The sequence below is a fragment of the Protopterus annectens genome, chromosome 6.part1 (assembly GCF_019279795.1).
Source record: "Protopterus annectens isolate FY-2018-M chromosome 6.part1, PAN1.0, whole genome shotgun sequence".
NCBI lineage: Eukaryota > Metazoa > Chordata > Ceratodontiformes > Protopteridae > Protopterus > Protopterus annectens.
The window spans coordinates 355964203-355990588 of NC_056738.1; the positions used below are offsets into that span (position 1 = coordinate 355964203).

Below are 26386 nucleotides of genomic sequence, written 5' to 3' on the forward strand. Positions count from 1 at the left end.
TCTAGTGTTCACTCTACTTATTACAGAGAGAAGATTTGAGAAGGCCAGCCCACTTAGGTTCTTCCCTCCTCTCTTCCTGCACTAAAAAAAAAAAAAAAAAAAAAAAAAAAATTGCACTTTATTCATTTGCTTTTACTGTATTTGTGTTTCTTCCTACTTTATGTTGCTTTTCTTAACAGTACTCAATTTTATTTATTCTGCTGCATTTATTACTGCTTGGTCGTAGACTGATTAAATTGCCACTGTTATTCTAAGTTTTTTGGTTTAAGCACTTGGGCTTCATACAGACTGTTTACATTAAGAAGGTTTGTGGTCTGCACTGTTGTGGCAGGACAGGTAGCTTACATCCTTCTAAGCTGGGAATTGCTGATTGAAGGCTCAGTGTCTGCTGTTCTAAAAGTGTATTAGTTCTTGCTTAAGCACTTGGGCTTCAGGCCAGTTATTCTACATTAAGAACGAGTTGTGGTCTGCAGTCTTGTGGGAGGAGAGGCTGGATTCTGCCCTTCTGAGATGGGAATTTCTGGTCACAGGCTTATGTGACTGCTTATTTGAACTGTTTCTTTCTGAAATTGGTGCGCCTTGTTGCTGTAGCATAGACCAGATTCAGGCCTGCTGAATCTAGCTTTGTTTGTATAACTTGAGCACTGATCCAGGCCAACTTTTTTTGGAGAAGGTTTCCCTGCACCCTAGTAAGCAGGGGTGTGCAGTCAGAACTTGTCTGATTGAAGACTGCTGGAACACGGCTCAGTTTTGAGATTTTTTCTGGTTAATTGGGTAACTTGTTTAAATCAGTTTGTTAATTTTCTATTGTTTATATATATATATATATATATATATATATATATATATATATATATATATATAAATTGCACTTTATTCATCTGCTTTTAGTGTATTTGTGTTTCTTCCTACTTTATTACTGGGGCATTGACTACAACTCTGATCTGCGATATATAACAATAAGTATCCTTTTTTGTGCTTTTAAACTGTTTTTTTGAGTGTATCTGCTTTATTTTCTGAAAAAAACAAAAAATATATATACATATATATATATATATATATATATATATATATATTTACTTGTTTCCCACCTTTCTAAGCTAGTATACTCCAGTTTTCAGGTTAGTGCTGAATTCAGGGCTGTGTTACAAATCTCTGTGTTTGCCCATACCTTACTTGGACAGAAGAAAGTTTCTCTGTTCACCTGTGAGAGAGGGGAGCTTTGAGCAGCCTATCTGTCCCTGGAGGAGTGGTTTCAGCCTAGAAATTAGTAGTTTATTGGCCATTTTGGGCTAATTTCTATCTCTTTCATTTCCCTGCTATAAATACCGTATTTTCCCGGTTTTGCACACCGGGCAGCGCCAGTTAAGTAGGGTTAAACCATTCCCGGCTCCACAAAGTCTCCTCTTCAATTTTTCCCTTGGAACTAGACAAACTTTCAACTTAAGCACTCAAGCCATTCATTTCTCAGCCCGGCACTTGCTCAAAACTTATAGCAAGCACTTATAAACCCTAGCACTAGACCCTCCTGTACAGTACAGAAGGACAAGGCTCTCTATTCGACCTTACCAGCCACCCAGTAAAACAGTTCACTGTACCTATCCAGGCATGTCCAAAGGACAGTTTCAGGTGTACACTCCAGTCCAACTGGTGAATCTGGGCATTTTGAGGCAATGTTACAACTGCCTCATGTACACAGACAATCCCCTCCTCCTACCACCAAACACTAATATATGCGAGAGATGCAGTTATACAGCCAAACTAGAGGCTAAGCTCTCTCAACCCAAGACTGGATCAGACAGCCAAGAGGAGAAGGTAAATACTTGCATCACATCACCAGTCTTACATAGACCCATTAAACCGGCAAAAAAACACACATAAATACATAAAAACATACTCAGAGGCTCTAAATAAAATTCTGCAAAACCAACAGAGACCTCCAAAGCAAACATCCAAGCAACCTCCACCCCCCAACACAAACCATGAAACACATACTTCACAAAACCAGTGTGCCAAAACATACCCAACATACTAGCAATAGGTGACTCTATAGTCAGGCACACTGATGTCCCACTCACTAGGCTGAATAAGGAGAAGGTTACTGTTAGCTGCCTGTCGGGTGCCAGGATCCACCACATAACACAAGCACTCAGTTCACTCCAGAACAAGTACAAATATGACTCTGTCATTGTCCATGTTGGTGTGAATGACCTGAGCTGTACCTCCTTGAACTACATGGAAAGAGACATGGAAGAGCTCTCTGATCACGTAGCTCAGGCCAGTATGCCCCTGACCCTGAGTAGCATCCTGCCCTCACCAAGAATGATACCACGGTATAAAGATGATTGGCTAATTTTCTGGTGTAATTTAAAGGGGATCCAGTGTCTGTGTGGGATGACATGCTCGACAAGCCACCCTGCTTCACTAGAAACGGCTTGCACCTGTCACCCTTAGGCTTTCGAATACTGGCCAAGGCTCTTGCCACCCCCATAGTGCCTTTTTTAAGCAAGGCTCAAAAGACAAACCCACTGCCATAAATAGCACAAGTAACAAAAAACTGAAGGTAATGCTACTCAATGCCAGAAGTGTAAACCTCAAAATGCACGCACTTGAGGCACTCCTCAGTATGGAGAAAATCGATATATGTGCAGTAACAGAAACCTAGTTAAAGGCTCCAGAGAGCACCCCAGCACTATCAGGCTACAACTCATACCATACATTTCGGCCACAAAACGCAAACCGAAATATAAAATGCGGGAGTGTATCCATATTCATCAAGGATAACCACTCCTCCAGGTTAGTGGCACAGCACGATGCTTCAGAGATCATCCACGTGCAACTAACAATGGGCAAAACTGCAATTCAAATTGTAGCTTGCTACAGATCACCCACTATGTCCCTGGACCCCCATTCCGCATTTCTGGAAACACTGGGAAACATAAAAGTCCTACCAAACACCCTAATATTGGGTGATTTCAATTACCCAAACATTAACTGGGAGAACTACTCAAGTACTAACTCCCTTGCCCAACTTTTCCTAGAATTTATAAACTCAAAAGCCCTGGTTCAACTGGTCAACACTCCCACCAGAGATGACAACATATTGGACCTGGTCATCACCAACATGGGCAACCGGTGTTCCACACCAGAGGTCAACCCCTCGCTGGTTAGATCTGGCCATAAACAAATCACTTTGGATATCCATATTCCGCCCCCACCCCCGGACAAGAAAACCACCATGAAAAACTTTTAAAAAGCAAACTTCACGTTACTTAAGACCGAGGTGGAAAGTTTCAAATCCCCCATGCTGAAGGATAACACTGTCCACGCTGCAAAATCCTTTACTAATGCATTCTGCGGGCAGCTACAAGAATGCATGGATCGTGCCATCCCAAGCAAAACCAAGACTCACGACTACAAGAAAAGGAAACCAGTCGGGTAGACTCCTGCCATAAACAAGCTATACAATTGGAGGAGGAAACTAGTACAGAAAAGTGTAAAATCCCAAGAAGCGAAGACATCCCTGATCAGTATCAGCAAAAAACTATGCTCCCTCATAAAATCATCCAAGGTGAGCTTTGAAAGAAAAATTGCTAAGGACTCCAAAGTTAACCACAAGGCATTCTTTAGCTATGTCAAGAATCTAAGTGGCAATGCTCAGATCTGCTCGGAGTTAGTGCAGAATGGCACAAAATACACTAAACCAACCGATATCGCCAACATCCCGGCAGATAGGTTCAGTGCAAACATCACCCCCCTCTCACTCCCAAAAGGGCCCATAACCATATCAGAAGAATGTAGAGTCCCTGAAATCACAGACACTCAGGTTAAAACAGCCCTCTCCAAAGCCAAAAACACAGCATCAATGGGACTGGATGGTATCCCAGGCTGCACCGTCCTACACGAGCTCAAAGACGAACTAACCCTTACCTAAACACACTGTTCAAACTCAGCATCTCCACAGGCTACATACCCATAGAGTGGCGCACAGCAACGGTTATTCCGCTCCACAAAGGTGGAGCCACAACAGACCCCAGGAACTATCACTCTATAAGCCTGACTAGCTTGGTCTGCAAGGCTATGGAGTGCATCATCATGGAACTCATTAACAGAGACATTGGGAATCTCCAAACACTGGATCCTACCCAGTTTGGCTTTGTTAAGGGCAGATCATGCCTCCTAAACCTGGTGGACTTCTTTGAGACAGTTACCAAGGCTATAGACGAGGAAAGATGGTACACACAGCCTACCTAGACCTCGCTAAGGCCTTCCGACACCATTCCCCATTCTGGTATTATAGACAAGCTCACTAGCCTGAACATAAACCCCTATGTTACAAGATGGGTTGCCAACTGGCTCACGGACAGAACCCACAAGGTAAGAGTTGTGAGAGCTAGGTCCGACTCTAAACCGGTTACAAGTGGCGTTCTCCAGGGCTCAGTCCTAGGACCCCTCCTGTTCGGCATATACTTCTCAGAGGTACAGGCAAGCACAGGAGGACTATGGCTGACCAAGTTCGCAGATGACTGCACACTAGGGGCTATAATTGACTCTCCAGCTGACACAAACATCCTCCAAAAGGGTCTCACTGAGACGGATACCTGGTGTCAAAATCATGGCCTCAAGCTAAATGCCAAAAAGTGCATAGTCATCCCCTTTGGAAAAAACAAAGTACCCACAAACTACCACATAGGTGGTAGTCCCCTAAATACGGAAGACGTAATAAGGGATCTGGGGGCCCAAGTAGATAGTAATCTCACCTTTGATAATCACATTGCCAAAGTGGTTAGAAAATCCTTCTGCGTGGTCCACCTAATCACAAAAGGGTTCGCATCCAAGAGGTCATTGTGCCCCTCTACTCATCACTCATCAGACCCATCATAGAGTACAACACCCCATTTGGGATATACCTTACAAGACACCAGCAACAGCTGGAAAGACCACAGAAGTACCTCACCAAGAGGATCACTGGTCTCAAACAGATGCCCTATGCAGCTCGACTGAAGAATCTCCAGTTGTACTTGGTTGCATAACGCCTACTCAGAGGTGACCTCTGCCTGACATACAAGGCCATGTACAACCCAGAATTAATGGACATGCTCCACCTAAAGAAAACCTTATCCCCTCGAGCCACACACTCTAGGGATCTAAACCTCACCACAACAATAAACAGGACGTGCTTGAGGGACAGATTCCTGTCCCAGAGACTTACCATGCTTTGGAACAAGACCCCAATCTACATTAGGCAGAGCTCCTCGCTAACACTCTTCAACAGAAACCTTGACGAGTGGATGAGAAACAGAAAGTTTAATTCGGGGATCACTTCAGTGGCTCTGCTGGACAGAGGCACAGGGAACTAATCTAAGGGGACGGCGAAAGCCAACACATTCTGGCTAGGCTTATAAATGCCTTTGTGCAGATAGCCTAGTACCCACCTATGAACCTATCTACGACTAGTGTTTCTTTAAAAAAGAAAATCTACCAAATATCTTAATGATGAGGCAATTATATATTCTCACGGCTTTAAAATCCGAAAGATACACTCAACTGATCCACAGGGAAACTCTCCCTGGTGAGTCAATGACTAGATATCTCTTTACCACCAATCAATTTTTTGTGGGACAAACACCTGATACTGGTGGCTCTTCCTGTTCAGTGTTGGCACTCATTGTGATTTACCAGCAATAACAAAAGGCTTTAGTTCATGATCCTTCCAATTTAACAACAAACTACTTTATCCCAGTCTCCCTCCCCTCTGGTTTCTGCAGTAGGGTGATCAGACTCCCTGCAAATCAATAAAGAACAATGACCTACCATTAAATAATGCACAAAAATAACCTTGTCACTGCTTTAGAGCAGCAAATGTTGACGCTAGACATGGGGATGCACAAGGACATGGTAGAAAGACAACTTGGAAACAAAGCCAGGGTGGTGTGAAGGGTGCAAGTTGTTAGGGGCACAAATGGCAGTTGCTGATGGGGAGGAATTACAGTACTGGCAGTCAGAAATAAACACTGATACTTTAACTGTAGTCAGGGCTGAGGCACTGATGCACTTCATGGGTGTTATGTTACCTGTATCAAGACTCTTGTTACATTTGTAGTTAAAGGTTTGCTACAGTTTCAATTTTGAGAGAGCAGGGAAAGCTCTTCTGCTCAGGGTTGAGGGGGACTGCACCTGATGCTAGATAAACTAGCTACAATGCTGGGGTAGTCTATAGTAAAAAGTATCCGTTACATCTAACATTATGCAATATTCTTCAAGGTTAATAACTGGGATAAATCCTATGCAGTAAATCCATCAAAGTGAAAGTAATCAGAGAACAACCTTGGATGAAAATAAGAGTGCCAAATCTTAGAGAGTCAAAATAAAGAAAATATCTTGGCAAAGGTGTGAAGAGGGCAAAGTGCCCAGCATTGATATCAGCACCGGAGATAAATGAGACAAACAAAAACATCCATGCCTACAGTACAGGTGGCTTTAACTATAGCACTTTCTAGTAGGCAGTGAAGCACCTGATGGCAATAGATAATGCATCTGGTAATTCACCTGGAAAAGGACTGCTTGGTCAGCCTACTCTTTTGAAAGTAAAGGAAATGAACCTGCCCTGAAAGTGAACTATACAGGGTGAGAATGGCCCCCTTTCTGTCATCTTCACATATAAGGTCAACAACTTTCCACAGGAAAGACAGCTACTATTATTTGGTTTACATTTAAACTGAAATTTCCAGTTCCCTAAGTTGATCTGGACAATGACTTTACACAGCACTTATTTTACACTAACAAAAAAAGATTTTTACTTTCCAAGCTTCCACCAACATGTCCAAGATGCAGTGTAGACATTACTGAGCGACTGCACTTTTGTTTTGTTTTGATACTGTCCATTACTTCAATCTAAATAGCACCCCTAAAAGATAAAGCAGATCCTTAAACAAGAGTTAACATGTTAATTAGATATTTACATCTTCACCAAGCCAAACTAACAAACACTACCAAATTTTACCTGCCCTACTGTTTTCACTAGTTAAATTATACATTACTACTCAATGGTTTCATATGACAGAAATGCCTTAAAATGCTTTACAAATGTTGCCCTAATATAAGCTACTTCCCCATGTTTAAAATCAAAATTACAGAATAGAAAAAACATGGACTCCATACAGACTCTCCTACAAATTATTTCTATCAGAATAGATATAACCAGTCTTCAGGTTCCAACGTACAACTTGCCCTGCCTGTGCTGTCTTTTCTATGAATTAAGTGCAGTCTAACTTTTATTGTGTTGATGTATATGTAGTAGTTCTTATCTGCATAAATAATACTTCTTAAGAAGTGTTAAATATGTAACCAGTTGTTTGCTGGACTGCAGTAAGTTTGTGCAGATACAATTATTGTAAACTTTTTTAAAAGAAAAGATTTTTGGAAAAAAAGCTAACAATTTTCTTCACAGCAAGACTTGCAATGCTTAAATACTGAAATGCATGTAGCTGCTTGTGATCAACTAGTTCCATCTAAAACTTAAAATGTAACTGCTGTAGCCTGACATAACAACTAACACACTAAAGGTGGAAATCAAGATGGATATGCTCCATCCCGGCTCAAGTGTTTGAACCAAAGGGTTAAACTCAGCCAATTAGGAGTAAATTCCCTGCAAAACCCTCACATCTGGTACGCATTAGAAATAAAGTGTCAGTTTATGTAAACACAGACCACGGATACTAGTGCATCTTCAAATAACCACACCCATAAACACAACAATGCACCAGAAATAAGGCAAACATACAACAAAAAGTCATTTTATAAAAAGATTTTTGAAAATTAAGGTAAAGTGCGGTTTCAACCTCAAATATTAAATACTTTTTCAGTTATAACAGATAACATTGAACATGCAGTATTTCTCTGTACCTGTCAGAATCATAAATAAAGCAGTAGCACAGAGTTTTCCAGACAGCCACATCAACAACACAATTGAAGAAATGGACTTAACTCTTATGTTTCTTCAAGTAAATTCCATTTGGAAAGGGGGTTGGTACCTACTGTGAGCCTCCTTAATCTCCATCTTTAAAACGTGCTAGGTACAACAGGATGAGGAGGGTGCAAGCCCCCTTTGCAAATGGAATTAATAATCTGTCTAGCAAGCTACCTTCCTACTCATCTATCTAATCTAGCCTACCTATCTACCCTAACACTTGAATACAAACACTTAAAGGAAAAACTAATTGCAGGTGCTTACTGAATAACAGATAACTCTGTCTGCTTGCATAATCAGACCATTACCATTATCAGCTGGGACTAACAATGAGTCCACTGTTCTCCATTATCAACATCACTCCCACAACAGCGAAATCAGTCTTCAATTAACCTGAATTGTTCAGGGCTAGACACTGATTCTTGCTCCGACATTCAAAACTGGAATGATCTTGTTTAATACTCTAGCTTCTGACATCTTATTACTTTTCCTTCTCCCTTATATCATCACCACTTCAAAGGTGAAATGGATAACATTGGGTGAACAGAAGATAAAACTGATCAGAGCATATGTGCACAAGGAAATGGCAGTATTGAAGAGTTTGTGCTAAAGCTACTATGGTAAAACCAGATGCATCTGTAGTCTTTGCATCGTACACAACCAAACACACCAGCCACAAAACATATACATGCAGTCACATAATCACTGGCAAATAATTCCTAAGAATTTAAGAAATCAGCTGGGCTGGTACCATAAAACATTTAAGCATGAAGACCTTAACTGATGCCATGCTACTGAACCTTGTAAAGATCCAAACCCAGTATGTTGTGAAGGACCAGGCAGAGACAAGACATCTCACTATAAAAAGGTGCACTACTATTATCTTGGCTATAACAGGTGCTGAACCAGTAGACATTATTAATGGAAAGCAGTCATGGCTTCTGGCACATTGCCGTATCTGTATGCAAACAGAAGCATACTTGGTGAGTAGCTTACACTTCGAGGAAAAATAAAGTATAATGCAACAAAAATTACTTTATTAAACATACAATAACAATCTCCCTGTGTAATGGAGTAACATTTTAATACAGTGGATTTAGTCTTCATATGGGGAGGGTCCCTTTTTTCTTGAGCTTCATACTGAGACATGACAACTTAGGGACATGGCAGTCAAGCAAGATTAGGTAGAAACAGAAAGAGTAGGGGACCATACCAAAAAAAGAAGAAATGACACACTGTGCACAGAAAATATTATAAATCTATCCCAAACCCAACAAGTGAGGTGGCAACTAAAATGATATCTTTTATTTCCAGTGTGTATGTGGGGCAGAAGAGCAACAATTCAGCAGACAAGTGTTTTTACAACTAGGCCCTTATTCAAGTAATATTTTAATTCACTCTGGGACAGTCATCTACAGCTGGCTATAGGGTGAAGTTATTAGAACATTGTTCAACTAAGTGGAGTACGTGGACAGCACTAGCAACTATTGTTTAAAAGCCCTGTGCAATCATAACCAAGACAGAAATACTTGAGAATATGGAACAATACCTGCAATTTCTGTCCAGCAATCTCAGTTGGACTTTCCTGTTTTGGAGGTGGGTGGAGATCGCCACTATTGACAACATACTGTATCAGGTTTATCAGCATGGCACAGGAGTCGGCACAGGTGTGAAGATGAACAACATTGTTTGAACAACGCAATTCAAAAAGTGGCTGAGTCTGTAAAGAAATTAAAAAATGCTTACAGTATCTTTTTAGGTGACATACTACATACTGACAAAACTGCTGAAGATAATGCAGACTTGTTTTGCACAAACTGCAGTATAAAATAAAACAGAAATACATAAAAGATAATCTGTGTAATGTTTACCCTATCAGAATGACCTTGCAGTAAAATTAGAGGAAGTTGAAAAAAGTGAAAAGTGGTACATTTTAAGTAGCTGTATAATGAAACCAAACATGCAATAATCAGCTGTGCAAGAGTGTTCACCATAAAGTACAGGTGTGAGTATACTCATCATAACATAGATGTTCAAGCAATAAGATCATACTTTACTATCAAACAGTGGATGTGAGACCATCTGGCCTGACTTTCAGAATTTTGAGACATCCCCTGCACTGTGATGGCCTGTGTCTTTGTGAAAGTCTATGTAGGACAATATACACAAAAGGGTTGCAATTCTAAACTCCGCTTGGCTGAAGTAATGGTTCTCTAAGAAGATTCTTAATTAACAAGAAAAGAATTTCACTGGTATGGAGCCTGCTCATTCAAATGGAACAAGGTTCAGTTTTGTAACACAAAGTTCAAATCTCATGGTGAAGGCTTTTTTTTAACACTTTTTATTAAATTATCACTTAAGACTTAGGCAGACAAATTAACCAAAAAGAAAAACCATATTAACATTTTTTCCTATTTACAAACATTATACAACACATCTTTTTCCTTGTAACTACCTTCAGTCCAACATTACATAAATTGCTGAATTCCTACCTCTCCTTAAACCTCAGTCCACCTCTTGAACATTATTCTGCATGCATTATTCCCATAGTTTAAATTTATTTCTGTCATTTGCTCCTTTCCTTTTGTAAAGATCCCTCTTCCAGTTCTTTCATAATATTTAATGCTTCAAATTCAGTTGGTTTAGACTTTGACTTCCATTTTCTAGTAATTTTTTTGGCAGCCAACAGAATTAAACTTAATATGGCCTTCATATGTCTAGACAATTCAGATCTTGTGTCCAACCTCTAAAGAATAATTTCCCTATTTACAGCCATTTGCTTACCCAATACTTCTGACAGAGTAGTCTGTAGGGAATTTTTAAAGTCAGTCAAATCATTACACTCCAAAAAGTACAGTTGTGTAAAATCTTACCATAACAGTAGATGTCCTTCTCTTCACTATAGGGATTTCCTGCCAAGGATAGCCCAACACCCGTCCAGTTTACAAAGCCCTCAGTTGATATAGGTGTCATATGTCACACACATGCTCCCCACGGATGATGTACGGCATGAAGGTATTTACGTGCACAAGCATTCAGAACTGAAAAAGCCCCAGGAGGAACAGAATACCCTCAGGGACAAGGAGGAAAATATGCATCAAAAAGGAAAAAGGGAGAAAGAACCCCTCAGCCAGAAGGGAAACAGATGGTAGGGCAAGAGGCAGAACAGAGGGGGAAGGAGGGAGGGACAGAATACTTCCACAAGCCGACATGAGAACAAGCCAAAATAAGAATGGAGAAAAGACATTTTGCCAATAGGGATAACTGCAAGGAGGAGTAGAGAAAACAGGCAAGAGGGGTCTGGACGTTACTGGAGAAAACTGGCAAAGGAACCAAGGTATAGGGAGCAAATAAGTAGAGAGGGAAAGGTAATAGACTGGGATGATGCCAAGATGATGTTTGGACCGCAGGCTAGAGAATGCCTCCTAAACCTAGACTGATATTTGTGTACAGGCAAAGAGAAAGGGACAGGGGAATCTTAAGTGAAGCAAGAATTCTGGACAAAACCATTAATAAAAGTGGGACAAAAGCCCAAAAATAGGGCACTTTTTAAAGATTGCTCTAACAAACTTAGAAAGTTAATAAATCCAAAAGGCGTACACAGATTTGGAGTACCAAAAAGCTTTAATCCTGGTACCTCGGCATTTCGCCTTCAAGGGATATCAGCATATCAAATTCTAAAGCTTAAATATACTAAACAATTAAACAATTGTATTTCAAAATTTGTCTATACATCTCATTTTTAAAGTGACCAGTGCACATTATACAGGAGGTGTTAAATGTTTGAAGAAATTTCATTGCTAATATGTCCATAAATGTGTGTGTGTGTGTGTGTGTGTGTGTGTGTGTGTATTTGTTACATAGTTTCATAGTATAGTACTAGGCTATCTGCCCTGGGGCATTTGTAAGCCTAGCCATAGTGATGTGGCTTTTGCCACCCCATGAAATGGTACAAAAATATACAGAATAAATCTATAATACTGTGCCTCTGTCTAGTAGTGACACAATGAAAGTCCCCTTATATAATAAAATTAGTTTACTGTGCCCCTGTCTAGCAGTGACACAGATGTGTAAACTTACGATCTCCCATCCACTCATCAAGATTTCTCTTGAAGACAGTCAGTGAGGGGCTCTGCCTAATACGAACTGGGATCCTGTTCCAAAGCATGGGAAGCCTCTGGGTTATGAATCTATCCCTCCAGCATGTCCTATTCATACTTGTGCCGAGGTTTAAGTCTTTAGCTCTCATGGTCCTGATGGATTTGGATTTTTTGAGGTGGAGCATGTCCATCAGATCCTGATTGGACATGGCCTTGTACGTCAGACAGAGATCACCTCTGAGCAGGCGGTATGCTACTGAATAGAGCTGAAGTTTCTTTAGTCTGGCAGAATAAGACATATGTTGGAGACCCTTGATCCTCTTGGTGAGGTACTTTTGTGGTCTCTCCAGCTATTGCAAATGCCGGGTGAGGTACATACCAAATGGGGCATAGTACTCAATCATGGGTCTGATGAGGGAGGAATATAGGGGTACAATGACATCCTTGGATCTGGACGTGAATCCCTTCATGATGAGGTGTGCAAGGTAGAATGTTTTTCTAACCACTTTGGCAACGTGGGTGTCAAATGAGAGGTCGCTGTCTACTTGGGTCCCTAGATCTCTGATTACTTTACTCAGTGGGTTGCTGTCTATGTGATAATTTGTGGGTACTTTGTTTTTCCAAAAGGGATGACTATACATTTTTGGCATTTAGTTTAAGTTGTCCGCTTCAGTGAGGCCTTTTTGTAGGATGTGTGTGTCTGCTGGTGTATCGACTATGGCGCCTAGTTTGCAATCATCTGCGAACTTCGTCAGCCACAGCCCTCCCATGTTTGCTTTAACATCTGAGAAATAAATGCCTAACAAGAGGGGTCCCAGGACAGATCCCTGTGGGACACCACTTGTGACTGGCTTTGAGTCTGACATTGCTCCAGCGATTTTAACTTTATGGGTTATGTCCTTTAGCCAGTTTGCAACCCATCTAGTGACATGAGGGTTTACTTTTAAGCTGTTTAGCTTATCTATGATGCCTGAGTGGGGTATTTTGTCGAAGGCCTTAGCCAAGTCCAGGTATGCTGTATGGACTGCTTTGCCCTCATCAATGGCTCTAATGACTGTTTCGAAAAAGTCAACCAGGTTTAAAAGGCAGGATCTGCCCTTTACAAAGCCGAACTGGCGTCTGTAGGTCCCCTATGTCTCTGTTTATGAGTTCCATAATGATTCTTTCCATTGCTTTGCAGACCAGGCTAGTTAAGCTTATGGGGCGGTAGTTTCCAGGGTCTGTAGAGGCACCCCCCCTTGTAGAGTGGGACCACTGTTGCTGTACGCCAGTGTTCAGGTACATATCCCGAAGTAAGGCTAAGGTTAAATAGCATTTTATGTGTGGGTTTAGCTCCTCTTGGAGTTCACGTAACACGCACCCGGGATACAGTCAGGTCCCATTGATGCTGTGTTTTTGCTTTGTTTAGGCGGTTCTCACTTGGACATCTGAGATGACAGGAGATTACATTCAGCTGGGATAAGTATTTCTTCTTTTGGGGGTGAAGGAGGGGAGAAATTTGCACTGAACCTGTCAGCCAGAATGTTAGCAATATCTGTGGGTTCAGTGTATTTTTTGTTGTTGTGAACAACTCTGAGCATATCTGAGGGTTTCCGCCCAGGTTTCTAACATAGCTGAAGAAGGCTTTGTGGTTATCTTTAGTGTCCTTAGCGATTTTTCTCTCAAAGTTTGCCTTGGATGTTTTTATGAGAGAACACAGTTTTCTGCTAATGTTGATCAGAGATGTCTTCCCTTCATGGGATTTCACTCTGACGTGCAGTAGCTTCCTTCTTTTGTTATACAATTTGTTTATGGCTGAGGTCCACCAGACAGGGCGCTTACATTTGGTGGAGAGGGACTTGGATTTGTTTGGGATTGTATGATCCATGCATTCTTGGAGATGTCCATAGAAAGCATTTGTGAAGGATTCGGCATTTTGGGATGTGGTATCCACTGGCACAGTGGGCTTAAAGGATACCATCTCAGTCTTAAGAAGAGTGAAGTCTGCTTTTGAGAAGTTTTTCACTGTGGTCTTTTGTGCTGGGGTGGAGGTGGTATATCTATATCCAGGGTGATTAGTTTGTGGTCAGATCTCACTAGTGAGGGGTATACTTCCGGTGTGGAGCATTTTGTCCCCATGTTTGTGATGATCAGGTCTAGTATATTATCTCCCTAGTGGGAGAGGTGACTAGTTGTTCCAGTGCATTTGAATTTATGAATTCCAGGAACCTTTATTAGGGCTAGAATAATGTACCCAATCTATGTTTGGGTAGTTGAAGTCTCCCAGTATGATGGTATTTTGTGATACATTCATATCCTCCAATGTCTTCAGGAGGGCTGAGTGCTGTTCTTGAGATTGGGTGGGTGGTCTGTATACTGCTACCAGTTGTATTGCCTATGGTTAGTTGCACCTGTATGGTCTCTGATGCTTCATGTGTTGCTACTAACCTGGAGGTGTGGGTGTCCTTTATGAATATGGACACCCCAGGTTTTGGGGGTATAGCCTGGTAGCACTGGGGTGCTCTTAGGAGCCTTGAACCAGGTTTCAGTTACTGCACAGACGTTGATGTTCTCCATGCTGAGGAGTGCATCAAGTGCCTGCATCTTGAGATTTAGACTTCTGGCGTACATGAGTACAAACACACATTATGAGAGGGTGTTAGTGTATTTTTTATGTAAACTTTGTTGCATTTTCTTTTATGATGTTGTTGCTGTAGAGTTCATGGTAATTTTGTTGTAATTTTGCTGCTGCTGAAGTTCTATGGGAAACGTAGTAGTTTTTCATGACTAAGGCATGTGTTTATGTATAATGTGCACTGGTCACTTTAAAAATGGGATGTATAGACAAATTCTGAAATGCAATTGTTTAACTGTTTACTATAGCTTTCAGCTTTAGAATTTGATATGTTGAAATCCCTTGAAAGCAAAATGGTACTTCAAATCTGTGTACATCTTTTGGATTTATTAGGTTTTGTGTTTTTTCTTTGGTTTTGAAAAGACTTAGAAAGTTGACAGAATAACAGGTTTTGCATTAGCATGAATTTTCTGAAGGGTATGAAGTCTGAAACTCAAATGCCTGTCATTCTTTTCTGACTTCAGTCTTTAAGGATCTGCCATTAATTTGCCAGAAAAATCACAGTTTTAGGAAAAATGGAATACAAATTTGAGGCAAAAATCTGCACAGCTGAGAGGTATGGCTCTGGTAGAAATTTTAGCTGAATTTCTAACAGAAGCTGATGTTTACAAAGGGATAATTAGTAGGGCATATAAAATACCACATGATAACTATAATAATTAATCACACTAGATAAATAAAGTTTGAGAAGAAAGACTGGAAAAGCAAAGAGAACAATGGGAAATCATATGTATGCAACAAAGTCCAGATGGTTTAGGATCTTTGCTAAGAAGCGTTTGCATAGGTATGTTATACCTAAAGCAGACTTCAAAGAATTTTTCTTCATGAAGACAGCAAATGTTGGAGGTGTGATGGAGAAGAAAGATGCAACAGGGAACAGTTTTTGGGACTGTAATGAGCTGGCAGTTTTAAAAAATTCCCTGTAGAGTACTCTAAGAAAAATACTGGGCAAGCAAATTGCTGTAACTAAGGACATTATTAATTTGAGCTCGTGCACAGGATCTGAATTGCCTAGAAATAGTAAGGGCCTACTACGTTTAGTTCTATTGGCTGCCAAAAAAGCAATTACTGGAAAATGGAAATCAAAGTCTAAACCAACTTTATCTGAATAAGTGAATTTTATAAAAACAGATAAAAGAATTGGAAGAGGGATCTTCAAAAAAGGGAAAGAGCAAAATAGAAATAAATGGAAATTGTGGGAAAACGCACAGAACAATGTTGAGGAGGATGAGTTAGGTTTAAGGAAAGGTAGAATTTCAGCAATTTACGTAATGCTGGACTGATATTAGCTTGAAGGAAATAAAAGATATGTGATGTATATAAGTGGAAAAATGTTAATATAGTTTATGTTTCTGTTGATGCATATTTGTCTATGTCTTACATGATAACTTTCATGAAGGTGTTTAAAAAACAAGGATCTGCATCCAAAATATCATTCTCTTTTTATTTCTTGGACTTCTCTTTGCTCCATCATCCCTTTCCATTTAGAATTATAACCTTCTGCTTGTGTTATGTATATGAACCTTAAGTGTGTAACTCTTAAAATATCCATTCAAATCAGGTAATCCTAAACCACCTTGTTATATTGGAAATCCCGGCTTATCCCACTTAACTCTTGCTCTCTTCCCCTTCCAGATAAATTCCATTGACTCTTTATTAATCATTGCTCACAAAATCACCTTTAGTTGATAAAAAAATATGCCCGACTCATATATAAAACTAAAGGGACTAAAACATTTTCACTGCTGCTTGTATCCTACTACCCACATCCACAAGCAAGAGCTTATAGCATCTCTTTTTTATATCAAATTTTGTTTAGTCTTGTCTAGCATATACTTAGCTGCCATAACAGAAGTTTTTTTTTAATCCATACTCCTAAATACTTCATCTTATCATGTCCCAGTACATATGGGTATTGCTGAACCAGTTCATCTATGGGTACATAATTTACAGCTACTGTCTGTTTTTATCTTCATTAATTTTATATCCTTAAAAGATCTGAAAATGTCTTATAATGTTCAACCAACAATGAGATGCCCTTATCAGGTACAAAATAACAACATTTGCAAATAAAGGCAACTTTTCTTGACTACCACACCATCCTTGCATTTCTGAGTTCCTTACATTCTTTGCCAATGGGGCTAAATATAAAGCAAATAAAGGGGAAAGAAAACACCCCTGCCTGTTTCCTCTGTTCAAAGACAACTTATCACAGAGTAACTCTCCTACTTTAATTTTTGTCTCTGGTCCTTTAAATATCCTACTACTTAACCTTATTATTATTGGGAATGCAAATGCTTCCATTGTCCTACTCAAAATCTCAGCTTACTCTTATCAAAGGCTTTTTCTGCATCAAGACCCACTAAACAACAGGAGTATTTTCTTACATTCTGCTTCCCTCTGGATCGTTATTGTTCTGTTAATGTTGTCAAATGTTTGCCTTCCCTCCACAACATATCAATTTTGGAAAAACTTGCCATTCTTTTCTCTGGTATAGACAAACACTTTGCAATCATGGTTTAAAACTGAAATGGGTCTATATGAAGTTGGCTCTGATGGGACTTTACTGATTTTAGATAGTATAACCACCACAGCTGTCTTCCAACATGTCAGTGTTTCTCCTCTTTTTAAAATACTGTTAAATAAACTCTTCCCAATCTTTATCACTTTCTTTGCTCCAAACTTCCACAGGAATACCATCTGTTCCTGAAGACTTTCCCAAAGATTAAGTATACATTGTTGTTTTCTCATCTCATCTTATCTTAACTATTAGTTGTTGAGCTTCATCTACCTCGAAACTTAGCATAATTAAGTTTTCTGTAAATATTTCCATTTATGCTTTGTATTTCCACATTACTCTGCTTTATAGAAACTTTCATAAAAAATTCTGAAATATCTGTAATGCCCCTACATGATCTCTGGTTACTTTTCCTGTTATAGGATCTCTAAGTTTGGTGACAACCCTTTCTACTTTCTGTTGCCCACGTCATTGAGGTAAAAGCTTTTGTGCTCTGGAGTTATCAAAAAAAAAGTTGCTTTACCGCAATCTTTCTAAACTCATGCATATAATCCAGATACTTCCTTATTTTGTCTTTAACTCTCTGGATTTGTGCCTCTTCTTGTTCTGCGAGATTACTCTTGCTCTACAATACTTTAAATTTTGTCAGTCCTTCTAAGTAATTTCTATTATTTATTAACCATATCTCTTTCCCTTTTATTTCTACCCTTTTTAAACTCCATTTTCATTTAATCCCACTTGCTAGCTATAACTTCTAAAGATATTTCTATTTTCCCAAATAACTCTAACAATTTCCATTACCCACTCCTTAAATTCCTCTCTTTTTAACAGGAAGGTAGGAAAGTGCCAGTGCCTCAGATTTACTTCATTACCCTGCATTTTTATCTTGGTTTTTATTGGTGCATGATCTAAAATAGATACGGAATGTGACTCGAAGCTTTCAATTAAATGGACATGCTCCTGTGAAATATAATTGCTGTCTGGTCTAGCCCAGACATTTTTATCTTGCAGAATAATATGTAAATTCCGTTCGAGTTCCTACTACCAAATCCACATCTTCCATACCAAATATTTACATTATTTTCATAAATTTATTCAGAGATGTATGTTCTCTTGTTATATTTTACATTCTAGGTGTCAGATACAGTCTCACTATTGCAAATCAAGTTCCAATCCCCACCTATAAGTAATAGTCCCAGATGAAAACAGATTATTTCTCCCAAACTTTTTTAAGCTCCTTAACAGCAGTTTTTGGTGGAATATAAATATATGCAGGGTTAACAGTAATCTCTTGCCAATAGCCCTTTACTACTATAAGTCTAACATTACTGTCTTTTTCCCTTCTATCACTATTGGAGCCCCTCTAGCAATTACTATAACTATTTCCCTTTGTCCCTGTTATTCTGCTGATATTCTGCTGAATATCCATTCTGAAGCTTTTTCTTTGTCAAATTCACATGCTCATTACTTTTGAAACGTGTCTCCTGAAGTATTACCATTTGCACTCTGCATTTCTTAATATAATTAAATACTCTTTCCTTTTTGTCTATATCTGTAAGATCATTTATGGTTCAAGATAATACACATGGTGCAGCAATTATGATAAAAAGCTGCTGTTGTCACCTATTATACATAACAATTTTTCTGAACACGTTACATGCATGGACTGTTTGTTAAGTTGACCATTTATACAGTTGTTTCTTCTCATTTCCATTTGAACATATGTCAAATTTTTTAAGACATGTTATTTTAATGAAAACCCACAAACTGAATCCATTTTCAAACAATCCCATTCTCTGTTAACTTACAGCAAACACACAAAACTATGTACATCTTCAAAAAATTAAGTTTAATCTTCCAGATAGGAACAATTGCCCCAAAACAACAGATGCAACCACAGGCATTACCTAACCTAAAACTAAGGTTACTCATGTTAAAGTGATGCTAAAGCCTGTGTTCCCACTTATACTTACTACTGTCCATTTATCTCTCTTCTCCTCCGAAATGTGAAAAAGTACAGTTGTGTACACTTACCATAAATGTAGATGTTTGAGTGTATTCACTGTTACAGTCATTACATTTGGGTAATCTGCTGGCAGGCTGCCCTCAGTCAGCCTGATTAACAAAGTCTTGGGTCCTGCGTCGGTTGCTGTCCCTTCTTCCATGATGTCAGGTCGTCAGGGGTATAAAACATGCAAACATGCCGACGCCATTACATCAGTTTTTCTTGCCCCAAATGTCAGGTGCCCCCCCAAATGGGGAGCAATATACATATAATTAGAAACACAAAAATACACCTCCAAACAAAAGCAAATACACCAAAAAGGCTTTTATGCATAGTAAAAGAAAGTAGAGGTATAGTAATAGAAAAACAGGGGGCTGGAGGGAGGGTAACCAGGACTGCAACAGTGAATACAATTGAAAACCTACATTTATGGTACGTGTACACAACTGTACTATGGTCATCATGTTTCACTGTTGCAGTCATTACATTTGGGTAGATTCCCAAAGCTATGATTGGGAGGATGGATTTATACAGCATTAGGACCAGCTATAAGGCTCTGCAAAACAGCAGTGGCAAAGCCAGCTCTGGATTTAGGGAAAAAAGGTAAGTGATAATGCTTGGTGAAAGTATGAACTGAACTCCAGGTAGCAGCTTCTAGAATATCCCTGGTAGGAACACCTCTGAGAAAGAGATTTGATCCCCTGGGGGATAGGTTTTCCATGCTGCTTATAACAGAAATTAATACAATGGCTTATCTATTTAGAAATGGTTTGCCTTGAAATAGCCTTCCCCGCTGTCCCTGCAGCAAATGCTACCAGCAGTTGTTCAGATTTTCTTCGAGATTTAGTCCTGTCCAAGTAGAATCTAAGTTGTCTGTGTACATCCAATGAATGCGGAATCCACGCCCCCTTGTTCTGTGGATTGGGAAAGAAAGTTGTCAAATGAATGCACTGATTAAGAGCCACATTGGATACCACCTTGGACATGAATGATGGATTGGTCCTGAGAGACACCCTGTCCGCATGAAAGATGATGAAAGGCTCCACTGCCATAAGGGCCTGTAATTCAGATACCCTTCTAGCTGAAGAGATTGCTAAAAGGAAGGCTGTTTTCCAGGAAAGAAATGTTAAGTCTGCAGTAGCAGCTGGCTCAAAAGGAGGTAGAGTGAGTTTCTCCAATACAAAGTTAAGGTCCCAGGCAGGGGTTGGAGCTCTCCTGGGTAGTCTCAGGTTTTTGGCACCTCTAAGATACTGCTTTAGAAGAGGATGAGTGAAGATGGGGGGGTTCTGTGTTGTAGTGAGATGAAATGGCTGAGGCATGGATTTTTATGGAAGAAAAAGACAGGCCATTGTGAAGCATCTCAGTTAAGTATTGCAAAATCTGAGGTAAATTGGGCACTGCTGTGCTCTTCCCTTGAGATTGATTCCAGGCACAGAATCTTTTCCATTTGTCAGCATAAGATTTTCTAGTACTAGGTCTTCTTGCTTCCAAAATGACATCCATCACAGGTTTACTGAGGGATGCTAAAGGTGAATTTAAGTGATTAGCCAAGCTGCAAGATTCAATGTTTGGAGCTGAGGGTGCAGAATTTGGTTCTCCTGCTGAGACAGTAAGGAAGGTGTCTGAGGCAGGTGCCATGGTGAAATGTGTGGCACACTGCGCAGGAGTGGTACCAGTGTTGGCGAGGCCAGTCTAGAGCAATCAAAATCATTTTTGGTTTGTCCTGTTTGACTTTTAGTAGAACACTGGAGAGCAGAGGCAGAGGGGGAAAGGCATAGACTGATAGGTTTTTCCAGCTGAAGGCAGAGCATCCACTTTCCAGGCTTTTTTGTGACGAGTTCTTGTGCAAAATTTGTCCAACTGGTAGTTCAGGGGGAGGCAAAAAGATCTATGTTTGGGCTCCCCCATTTGTGTGTCAACATGTTGAAAATCCGTGGTTCCAGTTTCCATTCGTGTGGGTCCATGAGATTTCGGCTTAGTTCATCTGCCAGAACATTCAGCTTTCCTGGCAGGAATTGGGCTTGTAGTTGTACTTGGTAGCTCAAGGCCGTGTTCCATAATGCCATGGCTAGTCTGCAGAGGGTGTAGGAATGTGTGCCCCCCTGCTTGTTTATGTACCACATAACCGTGGTGTTGTCCGTCTTTATCAGTAATTGTCCGGGATGAAGGTAGTCCTTGAAGGCTGTCAGTGCATTCTGTACAGCTAGCATTTCTTTTTGATTGATAAGAAGGTGCATTTGATTTGGGCTCCATTTGCCCTGAATGCACTTCCCTGCCAGATGAGACCCCCCATGCATAGTCTGTTGTATCTGTAGTTAGGGTTTGGGCGGCGGGGGGGTGAATGGCAGTCCCTTGTTTTGGTGGCAAGCCTCTGCCCACCATAGGAACTCTAGTCACAGGCAAGGTATGATAGGAAAGTACAGTTGTGTACACTTACCATAAATGTAGATGTTCAAGTGTATTCACTGTTGCAGTCATTACATTTGGGTTGGCAGGTTGCCTTCAGTCGGCCTGAATTCCAAAGTCTTGGGTCCTGCATCGGTTGCTGTCACCTCTTCCCTGACGTCAGGTCATCAGGGGTATAAAAGATGCAGCCGATGCCATTTTATTTAGTTTTTCTTGCCCCGGATGTCAGGTGCCCCCAAAAAGGTAGGCTAAAAATATGTAAATAAAACATACATGCACCAAAATAAGTTTTACCTTCATCTATAAGCAAATATACCACCTAGGTTGCATAGATTAAAGAAGTAAATGTAAGTTCCAGTAAAAATAAGGGGGATGGCGGGTGGGTAACCTGGACTGCAACAGTGAATACACTCGAACATCTACATTTATGGTAAGTGTACACAACTGTACTATGTTCTTCGTGTTTCACTGTTGCAGTCATTACATTTGGGTTGAGTCCCAAAGCTATAGTTGGGGGGCTGGAGTTAAACAGCATTAGGAGTGGCTATGAGGTCCTACAGAACTGCATTGGCAAAGCCTGCCCTGGATTTAGAGTAAAGAAGCAGGTTGTAATGTTTTGTAAAGGTATGCACTGAACTCCAAGTAGTAGCCTCCAAAATGTCCTTGGCTGGTACTCCCCTGAGAAAGGCTGCAGAAGTGGCTGCAGCTCTGGTTGAATGTGGCCTAATGCCCTTAGGCACTGGTTTGCCATGCTGAGAGTAGCAGAAACGAATGCAGTGACTTATCCACTTTGAAATAGTCTGCTTGGAGATAGCCTTTCCTTGTGATGCTGTGGCATATGCCACTAGTAATTGCTCTTTCTGAAAACTTTAGTTTTGTCTAAACAGAATCTAAGTTGTCTGTGTACGTCCAAAGAATGCAGAATTTTCTCCCCCTTGTTCTGTGGATTTTGATAAAAGGTTGGCAAATGAATTGTTTGGTTAAGTGCTACACTGGATACCACCTTAGGCATAAATGTAGGGTTGGTTCTCAGAGAGACCATGTCTGGATAGAAAATGATAAGGGGTTCCACAGCCATGTGAGCCTGTAGCTCTGAAACTCGTCTTGCAGAAGTTATTGCTAGGAGCAGAGCTGTTTTCCAAGATAAGAACTTTATGTCTACAGTAGCAGCTGGCTCAAAAGACAGTAAGGTGAGTTTTTCCAAGACATAATTGAGGTCCCATGCAGGTATTGGCGTTCTCTTGGAGGCCTTAAGTTTTTGGCTCCTCTGAGGTACTACCTTAATAAAGGATGAGAAAAGAGTGGTGGCTCTGTATTGTAATGAGCAGAAATGGCAGAGGCATGGATTTTAATTGATGAAAAAGATGGGCCTTTGTCCAGCATCTCAGTTAAATATTGTAAAATCTGAGGAATATTTGGGCCAGCTGTATCAGTTCCTTGAGCTTGGTTCCAAGCGCAAAATCTCTTCCGTTTCCCAGCATAGGATTTTCTAGTACTAGGCTTTCTGGCTTCTAAAATGACATCCATCACAGCTTTACTGAGAGGTGTGGTTTGTATGGCTACATTATCTGCCATGCTGCCAGGTTTAGGGTCCTGAGTTGGCTGTGCAGAATCTGATTGTTTTGCTGGGACAGTAGATGAGGTATTTGAGGTAAGGTCCAGGCTGGGCATTGGGACAAGTTCCTTAAGATCGGATATCAATACTGGCGTGGCCAGTCTGGGGCAATCAGATTCATTTCTGGTTTCTCCTGCCTGAACTTTAGGAGTACCTTGGGGAGGAAAGAAATATACTGATAGGTTTGTCCAGTTGAAAGATAAGGCGTCCACTTTCCAAGCTTGTCTGTGATAAGTCCTTGTGCAGAATCTTTTTAGTTGATTGTTTTGAGGAGAGGCAAATAGATCTATGTCCAGACATCCCCATTTCATTGTTATCATGTTGAAGACTTGTGGATCTAGGTGACTCGTGGGGATCCATGAGGTTTCTGCTTAGTTTGTCTGCCAGAGTATTTTCCTTTCCTGGCAGGAATTGTGCCTGCAGATGAACTTGGTAAGTCAATACTGTGTCACATAAAGCCATGGCTAGTCTGCAAAGGGGGTAAGAATGAGTGCCCTCCCTGCTTGTGTATGTACCACATGACCGTGGTGTTGTCTGTCTTTATCAGTAATTGTCCCGGATGAAGTAGGTCCTTGAAGGCTGTCAGGGCATTTTGAACAGCTAGCATCTCTTTTTGATTGATATGTAGATGCTTTTGGTTAGTGGACCAGGTACCCTGAATGCCTCTTCCTGCCATGTGTGCCCCCCAGGCATAATCTGATACATCCGTCGTTAGGCTCTGCCTGGCTGGGGGTAGTGAGAATGGCTGTCCCTTGTTTTGGTGACAAGCCTTGGCCCACCATCGAAATTCCTGTTGCAGGCAGGGAATTAGAGTAATCATTGTTTCCAGGCTGTGGCAATGTTGTGTCCAGACACTTTTTAGGTACCACTGAATTTTCCTCACATGCAGTCTTGCATATGGAATTAGTAAGATGCAAGATGCCATGAAGCCCAAAGCCTGCAGAAATTTTCTTGCAGATAACTGGGCCTTTGTTGCCATTTCCTTGAAATAGGTAGTCAGTTGCCTTTGTTTGTCTGGAGTGAGATAAGCCATCTGGGCAGTTGTATTTAAGCTTGCACCCAGGAATATTATCTCTTGAGAGGGTACTAGTTTTGATTTCTTTTTGTTGACTGTGTACCCTAGGCCTGTTAAGAGTTTTATCACAAAAGTCAGATGCTGCAGTAGAATGTCCTTGTTCTCTGCTTGTATGAGGCAGTCATCCAAGTAAGGATATATTTGTATTCCTCTTTGTCTGCAGTAAGCAATTACTGGTGCCAGGCACTTTGTAATGTCCCTGGGCACAGTAGATAAGCCAAAGGGCAGTGCAGAGAATTGGTAATGCTTTGAGCCAGCCTTGAACCTGAGGTATCTTCTGCATGATTGTCTGATTGGGACATGCAGGTATGCCTCTTTTAGGTCTAAAGTCACGAGCCAAGCCTTGCTGCCCAGCATGGGCAGAAGCTGCTGTAAGGTCATCTTGAATTTTGGCATATTCAGGAAAGTGTTTAGAATAGATAGGTCCAGAATTGGTCTCCATGCTTTGTCCTTTCTGGGTACCAAGAACAGTCTTGAGTAAAATCCTTGTCCCTGCTTTTGCTGTGGTACTTGCTGAATAGCCCTCATGTCCATGAGAGCTGCGACTTGTTTTTGAGCCTCTGCCCATTGATTTTTTGGCAGGTCTGGCCAACCATTTGCCCTTGGCAGAGTATGGAAATGAAACTTGTAGCCTTGTGACACTATGTCTAGAACCCATTTGTCCTGGGTTATAATGTGCCAATTTTGAGAAAAAAGTGCTAGTTTTCTCCCTAAGGGTGCTGCCAGAAGATAAGTGCTTGGCGCAGGCAGGGGGAAGTCATTGGGACTGTTTCCTGTATGTTTGTGATTTGTCCTCTCCACCTTTGGAGGTAGAAGCACTCCACTGCTTAGACCTGTAGGATCCTTGCGGCTGTGATCTGCCTCTAGGGCGTCTGGATCTGCCCCTTTGAGGTTTGTCTGAGACTGGAAAGGACCAATTCTTTGTAGGCCAGTGTCTGCTACATATAGGTGGCTGTACCTGTAAGAAATCCTTGACCATTTGCACAGATTTAGCTTTGTCCTCCATTTTCTTTAACACCTCTTCTGCCTTAACACCAAACAAGGTATCATGTTGTAAAGGAGCATCTAATAATTTTGCTTTAACATGGTCAGGCAGATTTTGTTCCTTTAACCAAGCATGCCTCCTAATGACAGAACCCGTAACAGCGGCCCTGCAGGAGGCCTCCAAAGAATCAAACCCACATTGCAAAGTATGCTTTCCAACTTGTTCAGCTGCATGCAATAAATCCTGCATTTCTTTGTTTTCTGCACATTCAGAATTTGCCATCATTTTCTGTTTAAGCAGTGTCATGATATATTGCTGATATTTGAGCATATGAAACTGGCAATTTAAAGCCCTTATAGCCAACGTAGTAAATGTGTAAACTTTTTTCCCCATCTATCCAGAACCCTGGAATCCCTGTCAGAGGGGGTAGGGTTTTTTGCAGTAGAAGCCTTGACCCCCTTTGGACCCTGAGAAATAGTTTCTGGGTCTGCAGAAGGGTTTTTGAAAAGAAATTTATGAGAGTCAGGAACCCTGTAGTATCTGTCCGGCTTAACAGGAGATGGAGGTAAAGAGTCAGGGGTCAGACTAGACTCCGAGAACACATCTACAATGTCCAACACAGGTGGGATAGCTAGAGACCTGTGTTGAAGTAGTAAAAGGAAATTTCTGAGCCTTTTCTTAGATTCTAAAAAGTCTTGGCTCTCCCAGTGAAAGTGCTCCCTCATGGTATGCAAGGTTTCCCCAAAAGAGTAGTCCTCAGGAGGAGCATCAGCATCAGAATCCTCATAGGGGGGAAGAGAACATTCCTGATCAGAAGAGGAATCAGAAGAAATGGAAACCTGATCTGAAGATTTATAGTCTGTCTCTTGCCTAGGCCTCTTAACAGGAGGGGGATGGGAACCCCAGATCACTGTAATTAAGTCTTCGGCCATTTTGAGCATCTGTTTTTTGGGTATGGGGGCCTGTCCTTGTGACTGGTGAACTTGTTTCTTTGCCTTTAAAGGTGTCTTAGTCTTTGAAGTAGGTTTAATATATAATTGTTTAGGTCTGAATACACCCTCAGAAGCCAATGCCTGCTCAGCGGCTCCGGACCCATCTG

The 26386-nt window shown here is 40.8% G+C and overlaps 1 protein-coding gene across 1 annotated transcript in view; it reads right to left on the reverse strand.

Annotated features, from left to right (window-relative positions):
- Nucleotides 1-26386, reverse strand: part of ATG2A (autophagy related 2A) — a 2853001-nt gene that overhangs the window by 654630 nt on the left and 2171985 nt on the right. Inside the window, exon 28 of the mRNA XM_044075772.1 lies at nt 9519-9689. Coding sequence (XP_043931707.1) covers nt 9519-9689 — 171 coding nt within the window. The remainder of the gene's footprint in view (nt 1-9518; nt 9690-26386) is intronic.